This window comes from Oreochromis aureus, linkage group 18 (assembly GCF_013358895.1).
Source record: "Oreochromis aureus strain Israel breed Guangdong linkage group 18, ZZ_aureus, whole genome shotgun sequence".
Taxonomy (NCBI): Eukaryota; Metazoa; Chordata; class Actinopteri; order Cichliformes; family Cichlidae; genus Oreochromis; species Oreochromis aureus.
The window spans coordinates 9,287,823-9,299,313 of record NC_052959.1 but is presented as its reverse complement, the minus strand read 5'-3'; the positions used below and the strand labels follow the sequence as shown (position 1 = coordinate 9,299,313).

General features: G+C 38.5%; 2 protein-coding genes across 2 annotated transcripts; one reads left to right on the top strand and one right to left on the bottom strand.

The window, feature by feature from the left end:
* Window positions 1-4,954: 4,954 nt before the first annotated feature.
* On the top strand, window positions 4,955-7,907 carry LOC120434461 (type III endosome membrane protein TEMP-like). The gene is made up of 3 exons (XM_039602602.1): window positions 4,955-5,075; window positions 6,433-6,601; window positions 6,743-7,907. The coding sequence occupies exons 2-3, from the start codon at window positions 6,448-6,450 to the stop codon at window positions 7,132-7,134; spliced, it is 546 nt and encodes a 181-aa protein (XP_039458536.1). The 5' UTR covers window positions 4,955-5,075; window positions 6,433-6,447; the 3' UTR covers window positions 7,135-7,907.
* A 144-nt stretch (window positions 7,908-8,051) lies between these two features.
* LOC116332008 (transmembrane protein 125-like) lies at window positions 8,052-9,529 on the bottom strand. The gene is made up of 2 exons (XM_031754849.2): window positions 9,140-9,529; window positions 8,052-8,998 (listed from the first exon to the last, which is right to left on the bottom strand). Exon 2 carries the CDS (start codon window positions 8,961-8,963, stop codon window positions 8,259-8,261), a length of 705 nt encoding a protein of 234 aa, XP_031610709.1. The 5' UTR covers window positions 8,964-8,998; window positions 9,140-9,529; the 3' UTR covers window positions 8,052-8,258.
* Window positions 9,530-11,491: the final 1,962 nt, after the last annotated feature.

Below are 11,491 nucleotides of genomic sequence, written 5' to 3'. Positions count from 1 at the left end.
ACTGAAATGGCACTTTGCAGCTGTATTTAATGGATGACATTAAGCCGAATGTTTCCCCAATACTGGCTCATGTGGTTCGGAAACCTAACATATAGGATGAATAGATTTCTGGAAAGAAGCATGCATTTTATTGTAAGAGTGTCCTCTAGTGGCCACAGTAATAATGACTAAGAAGAAGGAGGTCACGGTGGATGGATGGGTTGTATTTTCAAATTGTCCTAAGCAGTGTTGGGGTTGTTACGCATTAACAAAAAGAGAAAAAAAAAGAAAAGAATGTATTACACATTACTCGTTACTTTTCTTAAAAGTAATGCAGTATGTTACTCAATTACTCGTCAGAAGAAGTAATTAACTACACTACTTGTTATATTACTTTCTTGTCACATTGTAACGTGACCTGAAACACACTGTCACATAATCAAAAAACAATAGAACAACATAAACCTGAGGCTACACTTTAATAGTATTCTGGGTTCTTGGCTAGCTTTGTGTTAACATGCTGTCCGTGCAGAAGAGCTGAAGCTGTGTTAGCAACTGTTATGGATGCAGTTTGCATGTGCTACAATGGAAGAGGTCTGCTTTAACCTAATGCCATTTTTTCCCTCATACACCTTACCAAGTTTTTTTCGTGCCTAAATCTAACCAAACCAAGGTGAAAAACATCTGTGATCAAAGGTGCAAGTTTTTCAGGACAAAATCAAAGCTTTCTGACCACCGTGCCATTTAGTCAAGAACAATTTGTTAGTCTTCTTTTTATATATACAAAGCCTTTATTGTTAGGACATCTCAAGCAAGATGGTGCAGACAACAACCCCTATACAAACACAGTCAGCTTTGATGAGTTTCAGCTTCGCTTATCACGTTGGCTTTCAAGCTTTTGTGTGAAGAGTCCTGATCGGTTTTCACTGTTATTGTAGAAGCTGCTGTTTTGTGAACTCACTAGAAGGCTATGCTTAATATGTTCTGGATAATCAAACCTTTCAAGTGCACTTGCTTTTTGTTTTTTTGTTTTTTGTTGATGATCTGAATGTTGATGCGAAATTAATGCAAAATGTCCGATATCTGTGCTTTGCTTGTTCATGTTTTAATTTGGTTACCGAGCCCGGTAACCAAATTAAAATTCCTGTTTCAACACTGTGCCATTTTCTCTGTTAAAACATGGTCTAAACGTAAAAAAGAATTAAAGAAGCCTCCTTTAAGAATTTTTGTGCTTTGCTGGCATGTAAGTGTGAGCGCTGTTATTTAACATTAATTTACATTTGATGAAAGAGGAAAACAAGATGTTTACTCAGTTTCATCCATATATGTTTGACTAGAATGGCTTTCAAATACTTCACTTGAATGTACACATTCACACTATTCTTCAAAGAGCATCAGTAAAACCTGAATGAAAGTACATCACATCATATGTCATGCCTACGTGGTGCCTGATCAGCTGCAATGTGAATACGATTTAAGTGCAGAACATGGAAATTATTTATCTTAAAAATAACACCACTCTTTAAACTCTTAATCTCTTTTCATTTCTTTTGGTTGGTTTTCTTAGCACAAACTTGCTTTTCAAAGAAATACTTTTAGTTAATGTTTGTTGTTTTTCTATTAAATGTGCTCAGCTGAGCAACTGATGATGACGAAGCCTCTCTTCGGCTCACTTTCTATATTGCAGGCTGCTTTGGTGGTTGAAGAAATTAAGAGACAAAGATTAGAACGGTCAGTGAGACTCCGAGTTCGACAGATTTGTTACTGGCTCTCAGTTCTTCTAATCATTTCTCTGCAGAGAGGCAGAGTCTCTGAAAGCCAGCAGGAGTGACAACAAGCCCTCTTTGATCATCCTGCACTGCAGTTCAAGGAGTTAGGCAGTCTGGTTATTAACCTTATTTGGGTTGTAAATAAAAATATACTTCCATAACAGCCATCAATTACAGATATTAGCTCTCTGTAGGTGTATAAAGCACCAAAGGCATTTTGCTCAGCTCTGAGTATAATGACAAAGGCTATAAATGGCTGATATTTTAGATTCTTTTTACAGTCTAATTGCACACAAAGCTGAGTGAGTAATGCATTCCTGTAATAGAGAACAAGCTGACTTTTAGGACCTTCATTAGCATCTACTTGCTTCACACTCTGCAAAGATTCATGTATTCAAACTGATTGCTTTTGCCTGGGAGGGGTGATGTGCAAGACCTGTTAGATGGCAAACGGACAACTGTAAAAGCATTTTGTAGATGTTTGTCATAATGGTACAAGTGAGAGCAAACCAATTAAACCTGCTGGTTTAAATGGGTGCAAACCTACTGTACAAGACATACTTTATGTATTTGGAGGACTTCATTTGTAGCTCACATCTAAGTGCTGCACTGAGTAAAAATCGTTTCATAATCTGCTCTAACAGCTCCACTGTAGATTTGGCTGTGGGGAATTACAAGAGATAGAAACTCCCAGCAACCCTAAATTGGATAAGCAGAAGAGGATGGATGGGTAATATAAAAAAGCTTGTTTTTTTAATTGAATAAATAGAACTAAAAAAGCTTCACAAAAATTATGAACTTTTTCTGTTTGAAAGAATTTTCAAACAGGAACAACACTGTGTGCGCCTAAAGACTGTGTGAACATCTAAAGACTTGAAGGCATCAGAAGACCAACACAGAAGGCATTAGGCTCCATGAAATCTGCTCAAATCCCTGCTAAAGGCTGGGGATCTGAGTTTTTGAAGGCAAGGCATGACCGTGTATAATCAATCGCCTGAATCATTACTATCTTAAATTGTGTGCTTTGCAGTCATTTTCCACTCTAGTGCTTAGGATTCAGATAGACCTATTAACAGAATATGATATCCATAATTATATATGTATTATTTTTATTATGTTCTTGTTAGTGTATCATCATCTGAGAATAAAAACCGTCTTTTAAAATAAACCATCAGTATCAACACATGGAGCAGCTTTTCCCACTGATTCCACACTTATTTATGGCCACTTTCCTCCAATATAAGCTTTTGGAAAGACTAGAAAAAAACTATTTAAACATGAATACATTACATTACATAATCCGTCTATGAGTTTAAGAATTACAGACATTTTCATATACAGTTTTTAGAGGCTCAAATATAATTGGATAATTGACTGTTGGTATAGTATTAATTTTATTTCATGGCAAATCAAGAGATGTGGAGTTGAACCCGAGTGTTGAACTCTCAATATCGATGTGAGTGAAGGAGCAATAGGAGTGGTCAAATCAACAATTTGGTATATTTTTAAAAAGAAAGCACGCACTGACCAGCTCAGCAACAGATAACAAGTACAGTGAATGATGACAGAATTATTTCAATGGTTAAGAAAACCAACTTGACAACATGTAACCAAGTCAAGAAAAGCTAGATGTATCGATGAAGTCTACAGCTGAAAGAGACGCCTTCATGAATGGAAATATTGTTATAATTACTATAAGTTTGGGCATTCCTAGATAAACCTTAAATATGCACTTTGGTGGAAATTGAGAAAACGAGCTGCCCATGCACATTTGTTATATTAACGTTTAAACCAGACTGCAATTAAATGGTGTTAAATAAACAGGTATTTGTTAATGCCTATCAGTTTTTATATGAATCCAGCTCTGTAGTTTAAAATGTTGAGGAAAGAGCACATCTCCTAAGCCATGGGTAGGATCCAAATAAAATAATAATCGTGCTTGGCAAGATCTTCCAATAAAACCTGAAATTTACAAACTAACCACCTGCTCCACAAGGACATAATTTTCATAAAGTCCTAAGATGAAAGTGAAAAAATTTGGCTGGAGTTGATTAAAAAGAAAAGAAAAAAATCAGTGAAGAAAAGTAACATTAATCAAAGATGAAAGAACTCCTTACATAAAGCTCATATAAGCAAAGAAACCAGCGCTGCTTAAGAACCACTGAGCGCTTTGAGTATGTCACTTTGAAGCAGCACCTAAAGGGGTCTTGTGTAGGGCCAATTTCCATGCTTTGAAGAAGCTACTTCTGTACTGAAAACTGTCTTTTTAGAATTTGTCTTTGAAGGGTGTAGTTCATGTGTCATAATGTCACCTTGAGGTGCTGTGAATTGGTGCTTTATAAAACTCAATTGAATTGGATTAAACTTTTTTGTTGTTGTTTATATGAGATAGAATTTTAGTATAATACATTTTAATCACATTAGTTAAGTTAACCTGGGATATTAACCTGCCCTTCTATCAGCACTACTGATCAGGCACCTCACTGCCTGATGCTCCAGCACTGACGTCTGTTATGCCTACTTTATACTTGTGCATCACAATAATTCAAGATACATAGATTAAGTCATGAGGAGCTCACAATAACACACCGTTATAAATTAAATAAGAGGAAATATTAAGTATTCATATCTCTTCTGTATAAGGAAATATTTTAAGTGCATGTTGTTGTTATTTTCATGATTTGTAACATTACAAAAGCGATTGTGAGGTAACACAGTTGCCCCCTCCACACAGAGCTGTGGAGGCTCTGTGGATGTGTCTTTGTTTTATGTCTGATGTGATTACAGTGCCACTATCTGGCCCAAGAGCACAGATACATCAGTGTAACTTTGTAACCTTTTACTCATTAACTCTCTTCGTTTCCTGCCAGCAGGCTTTTCATTACTTCCAACGGCAGTAGAGTTTTTGACTCTTGAAATTATTTTATATTCTGAACAAAAACAAAAACATATCTACCTGTTATCACCCACTGCTTCTTCATGGGGGGTTGTTTGATTGTCTGGGTTTTCTCTGTATTATTGTAGGGTCTATACCTTACACTATAAAGCACCTTGAGGCAACTGAGCTGGTGTTATATAAATAAAATTGAATTGAATTGAATATATAAAAGAAAGTGGTTACACAGGGCAAAGAAAAAATTATAAACCCAATGAAGTTAATCATTAACATCTGTCTTGAGGATATGGTGCAAGAAGGGAAACATTATGGCATGTCTTGTAACCTTTGCCCAGACAGGCCTTTTATTGTTTTTGAAGCAGCGGAAGGGGAAAACAAAATCTTAAGCTAAGAAGACAAAAAATACACCTTCTCTATCAGTTTTGGCGCAGGTAAGGACTTTTTTTGTGATTTTTGAGTGCTTTGCAGTCTGTGTAACATGACATTTGTGTTAATGAGACTGCCTAGATAATATTAAGTGACACTACTGAGTGAGCATAGGTATGTTGTGATCATATGACTTCAGTGAACCAGCTACTGTGCTCTGGCCAGCATTAGAAAGTAAACCGAGTTTATATTTGGAAAGAAAACACGCTAGTGACACAATGTAAAGGACATCACAGTGGGTATACGCACATCTGCTTTGTTGGGTTAAAAAGAGAGTGCCTTTATTTTAAGATTGAAGGTAATTAGTAAGAAATTAAGGTCTTTTAAAATTCCTCTGGACGTTACTAAAGGCCTGACAACATCATGTGACTGTCTATGTGAAGAGAATTTAAATATTTTTATCTTAATGTTGTGATTAAGGTCAAATCATTTGTGATCTTTTAACTTAAACAATCTGAGGAGGCTTCAGATACTATACTGATACTATCTCTGATACTTCGGTGCTACAATAATAATGATGATGACAATTTATGTTTCGTCCCAACCAGACAGTGTAAATATATGGTACTCCATGAAACGGGAAGCACAAGTAACATAGATAAGATAGTTAAGAATAAGAACAGGTGTCCAGTTTGTCAAATGGAAGCTTAACATCTTAAAAATGGAAAATGATGTTATATTATTATCAGTTTATTCATGTCACTCCCACTGCTCTATGCTTCACTAGATGTCTTGCTTTGGTGTCATGAAACAAAATCATTTAGTGAAAAATCCATTTTTTTGAAATGGACAAGCTCCAGACTATTTATCTCTGCTTCCTATTGAACACCCTGCAGCTGAAACTCCTCGATCACTGACGTGGTATTTGTTGGTTGTTCCTCATATGAGCTGGGACCGATCGAGTGGGGCAAAGCTTTCAGTAACTCAATTTGATGTTTTTTTTTTTAAATCATGGCCTACAATTTAACTTGGTTTTGTATCACTGTTAACTGTAGCCTAGTTTTCTTTTATATTTTCTTGCAATTATACCAAGTGTTTATTATTTGGATTGTGCAGCACTTTATAACTACAGGCCTGTGAAACTTTACTTTACTTATTAAATGTAAGCCGGTCTTTTTTTCCTTACTGCCTATGCAATCAACCTTTCAAATACAATTTTTAGCAAAATCATCTGCCTTGTAATACTGCATTCAGTCCCGCTGACATTTGAGTTTAATCAAATCAAGTCTTATTCAAGGTATTCGCCAAAGTTCTGTTCTTTTGACTCCAAATTTCCTCTCTTGTTTCCCTGAATATCATTTTCCTTTCCTTTACGATGTGAATGGATCACAATCCTGGTTACTACTGTATTTATTTCTGTAGATCTTGTACAGCGAGATGGGTCTGTGGAGCTGTGGCATCTGTGTGGTGCTTTTTCTCTGTGACGTTGCATATACTGCTACTATATCAGATGCTGTCGGACAAAAAGGCACCCAGAGACATCTTCTGACAGAGCCTGACAACAACAGCACTAATAGCACTAGCACACCAAGTAAGTAACAAAGTAAACAGTAACCTTTTATTTCAGCGTTATTCTTGTTTGAGGAGTTTAATATTCTACTATACCTAATCCATAGGAAATGTTTTGGGTCCTGTCTTGTTAGATTTTGATGAACCAAATTTTTTCCTGCAGAGACAAACAGCTCAGTTGAGAGCCCAAAGGTGGAATTGTCCTATCTGGCTATAGTGTTGGGCACAGTCATCACCCTTTCACTCTTCATCGTGTTGGTTGTTAAGTTTCGCGTTTTACATCGCTTTCTGGCCAGCTACAGACACTCCCTGCTCCAGGAGTCGGATGGGGCGAGCCAGTACGGTCAAGAGGACATGTCTTTCCCTAACAATGTGTCCGGTAGGATGGGAGTAGTCAGAGGGACTCAGACCGGGTTGGATGATGATGACGATGGCTTCATTGAGGACAACTACATCCAGCCCAGTGAGAAGCACATGCCAGAGGGACAAAGACAGGATGAGGAGATAGAGGGGACAGATGACAGTGACGATGATCTTCAGTTCACTATAGGGTGATTAAATACATTTTTCCAAAGTAACCGGTTTACAACAAAAATAATGACACTCCAAAAGTTGATTCTGTTCATCAGGATGCAGCGTTTTCATAATTAAAGTTTAAAACATTTGTGCCTCATGAGCCCTTAAAAAAGACAGGATTATAAACTTCACAAGAAATAGTAAATCAGAATTTCTTTCTTTTTTGGCCTGCTTATATTGCTCATTTTGAAACCCTTAAATTTATTATATGACATGGGCTCCAACTGCAACTCTAACTGCAGAAACTTCACAGTCTGAACCACGCAAATGTTTTGGCCACATCGTCCGTTATTATTAGATAACCGACCTTAAGAGGGGCAAAATTAATACAAAACACATTTAAAGTGCTGCATTGACCTCTGTAATGTGATTTTTTTCTTTTATGCTGTGTAGAAATTGTTCTTAAAGTTCAAATGTACTATATATCGATATGGATTCACATATTACATATGCTGTGCATGTAACTCACAACATTACAACATTCAGTTTATTTGCTAATAATGATGTTAATGTTTATATCCTGCTAAATGCAATTTTTTCCACACATGCCATTCAATTATTCACCTTTAAGTTACCTTTAAGTTTTTTTATTACATTTCTGCTTACAGTGAATATCAAAGAGTTAAAACAACTTCACACTCGCACTCACACATCTTTGTTGTAGTCTGAATGTTTGCGTGTATGAAATTACTTTTTTGAACATTCATGTCTTTAATAAAGTCGTTCTTACTGAAATTACAAACACAGCGATGTTTTGATCTGATGTGACATCTGCTCTTTATTTACAACTATAACCAGTCAGACACAGCATAAATGAGCATTCAGACAGTACAAAGGAGGGAAATATTCGCTTATCAAATTACAGAGCCATTGTTGACAGCAGCCTATTGTTCTTGTAGAAATGATGTGACTGTACTGCAATGATGATGTTCAGCGCTCAGCAGTCAGTTTTTACGGTAATGGCAAACAATAAAGAGACTGGAAAGAAAATCTGTGAAGACTTGAATAGGATATTGACACAACCTGCTCAGTTCTACTATTAGTTCCTTTAGCTAAACCACTTCATCCAGTCTCAGATACCCTTCTTTTCTGACCAAGTCCTTTCAGATCAGGCTGGTCCTGCTCGACGAGGTCTCTCTCCTGGCTTGACTCATTTGTCCTCCAGAAACACTGAACACACAGACAGCTTGATTCCCTGTCCTCCTCATTCTCCTCATTCTCATCCTCCTTCTCCTCCTCTGCTCCCTTCTTCTTTTGATGTACGCCAGCACACTATAGCCCGCTACAGCTAGAGACATGCCCGTCCCTGCAGCCATCAGCACCAGACCCGAAACCAACATTTCCCTGCTGTCGTGACCTTGGCTGCCGATGGTGGCCACAAAGATTAGCACCGTCCCGCACAGCATGACTGCCAGCCCTACAGCTAAAATCAGCGCGGGGTCGGCCCTCCCACCACTTTTCAGCTGGTCGATACGACGCCTGCTGCGCACGCAGTTCATGTCCTGGATGGCAGAGCTGAGAAGCTGCTTGAGCAGCACAGCGAGTGCCAAGAGGCAGAGGGTGGTGCCCACCCCTAGGCGCCATTCCCCAGATAGGCTTGTGGTGGTGGAGAGGAGCCCCACACCACCAAGGCCCAGTCCGAGTATGAGGGCAACTGAGGCACAGTAGCACAACAAGGAGCGTTGTGGGTCTCTGAACCACCATAATTCCACTTGATCTTCCAGGATACGTCGCTGTATAAGGCTAGGGTCCAGGTAGAGGCTTGAGGACCGACGTATGGGGTAGTAAAAGGTCTCCATGTCAGGCATGGCACAGCTCAGTCAGCCAAAATCAAAGACGACACCTTAAATTAGTGTGGAGAACATGGGTTGATTGTCAGAATATTAGAGGACACAGATTTCCAAAAGCACAAGTAACTTTTCTGTGTCCCATGACTGTACAGAGAACACGCTGTGCTTCACCTCCTGTAAAAACACTTACTCACTTGTGCTAGATGAGTGTCTTGTATTGCTGTCCATCCATCTGCATCCCATCTGACAACCTCAGAGAAGTCAGTGTGAAAGATCCCACAGTTGTTTGGTTTCGTTGTTTCATTCTGCAAAGAAAGTGATCTCTGTCTTGAGCAAAAAAGAAAGAAAGAAAAAACTGCTATGAGGATAACTTCCAATATTTCAGGTACTTTGTTTCATTTGCTGAAGTTGGTTTCAGAGATGAAAGTGGATGTAGATGCTAAAAGTGTCCTGGGTCAAACTGGAGACAGAAGCAGGGGCTCCCACAGTGTGAAACTCATGCAAGCAGAGAGGTAATGGCAGTTACGTAGCTTGTGTATGTGTCGTTTCATCAAGGCTTCGTCACCACAGCGACTGTACTCATGTCACAGATCGATAATCTGTGTCCTCTTTAGAGCCCTGTGCCAGGCAGAACAGACACCAACTTCTCTTCTCATCACACGGGACCAGCATCTTGTCAAGTTAAGCAGGAAAAAAGACTGGTCACAATAGCAGTGTTGGATCATGGTTTGGACAGAGATTGGCGACACTGTCCACCATGCTCCATCACAGACAATGGGCTGACCGCTGAACACAATGACTGTGCTGCAGAGGGTGGGTGATGGTGTGTGGGGGACGTGGATGGGTGTTGCGTTGCTGCTTTGGAGGGCTGAGTGATGTCAGTGTGCACTGATAATGGTGTTTCTGTGATCCCAAGGATAGCGTCACTCAGACACTGGGCTGGATAGGCCTCAGTGAATAGTATATCTCCTCACTGAGGTGCTAACTAACCTGGGCCTTCTCATCTATTTCTTACACACCTGGCAATACTGAACATTTTCCATAAAAACATGTCACAGGTATATTTCTTTGCTTTCCTGCTCTGCCACCTCTAAAGCTGAAAATAAAATGTTTAAAAAAAAGATACAAGGTGTGGTTTTATTACTATTTAGGTGGTTGTGTGTGCTTAAAGGAATAGTCCGCATATTAATTACTGAACTTGGTGCTTTTACTGTAGGTAGGTTTTGACCTTTGGACAGAGCTCAGCTAGCTAGATTTTTTCCAGTCTTTGCTTAACTGTCTTATAGTTCTTGTTTCACATTTAAGATGTAAAACTGTTAAAGTTGTAACAATATTCTCATCTAACGCTTGACAAAAGCATGCAATTGTTTATTTAATAGCCAAACAGGCAAACTTATATATTTATCTCTCAGATAAATGGCATCTAGGAGAAGCTAGTAGCATCCACTAGCTAGGTTTGGCTTGTAGCTAATGCAGTGTAGTGCAGTGGTGTATTCTGATGCAGTTACATCTAACATAATTAAAGTTGACCCCACCCCCAGTTGTTCCAGTGTAATGATCTTGCTTTCATGCGCGTTGACTCAATGACAAGTGGGTGAGGCTAGAATGGAGTCAATGCAGGGGCGCTAACAACTAGAGGGGAAGTATAGATTGAAACAAAGTTGAATCAATATAAATTATGCAGGGAAAAATAAACAAACAAGAGTTTGCTGGTGTTAGCATGGTGACCTTTGATTTACTAAAATTCATCTTGAGTCATTTTTATTCTTTATGACCAATAAAATATAAATAAATCAGCTGTTGGGCAAGATGGATGAACTTTTATTTAGATTTAGATATTAATTTCTTCACAGAAATATAAACTCTTAGCAGCAGTGTATATTTTATGCGCTTTTGGAAGCTTTCCAGTGTAATTCCAGTCACAATGGTGAAGGCTGGGTGACACTGGTTGCATTTATAAGTGCATCTGCTTGTTCAACTTCTCCATCCAGAGAAGCCAGTTGCATATTTACACAGATATACCCATGCAGTTGTCTGGAAACCCCTGATAGGCCAGTCGTTCTCATGACCAAAGTACTGAGACCAGTACATAAATGCCACTTTCTCCCCCTAGTGGAGTAATAAGGTAATAAAGTAGACCCTCTTTCAGTTCTAAGGTTTTACACGTCGGGAAATTATATAAAAAATTATCTGGTCCTTACCAACTCTTAAATTTAGGTAAATACAACCTTAGATTAACAACAAGACATGACACCATACCATTATTTATTTACCAAAAATAAGTGTAACCTATGATTCAGTAGCTTGTACAACCACCTTCAGCAGCAATAACTTTAAGTAATCATTTTCTGTAGTCATCAGTCATCCTTTACAACATTGTTTCAGTTTTATTGAGATTTGTGGGTATTTGTTTATACACAGCTATGAAAGTCCCTCCATAGCATTTCGATCAGGGTGAGGTCTGGACTTTGACTGGGCCATTGCAACACCTTGATTCTTTGCTTTTTTGTCGTTCTGTTGTAGATTTGCTGCTGTGCTTGGGATCA

Bases quoted from the DNA above. Each gene is read 5' to 3' on its own strand.
- LOC120434461 (XM_039602602.1), top strand. From the start codon at position 6,448: ATGGGTCTGTGGAGCTGTGGCATCTGTGTGGTGCTTTTTCTCTGTGAC. The intron at 6,602-6,742 runs GTAAGTAACAAA...TTTTTCCTGCAG, and splicing joins TAATAGCACTAGCACACCAA to AGACAAACAGCTCAGTTGAG.
- LOC116332008 (XM_031754849.2), bottom strand. From the start codon at position 8,963: ATGCCTGACATGGAGACCTTTTACTACCCCATACGTCGGTCCTCAAGC.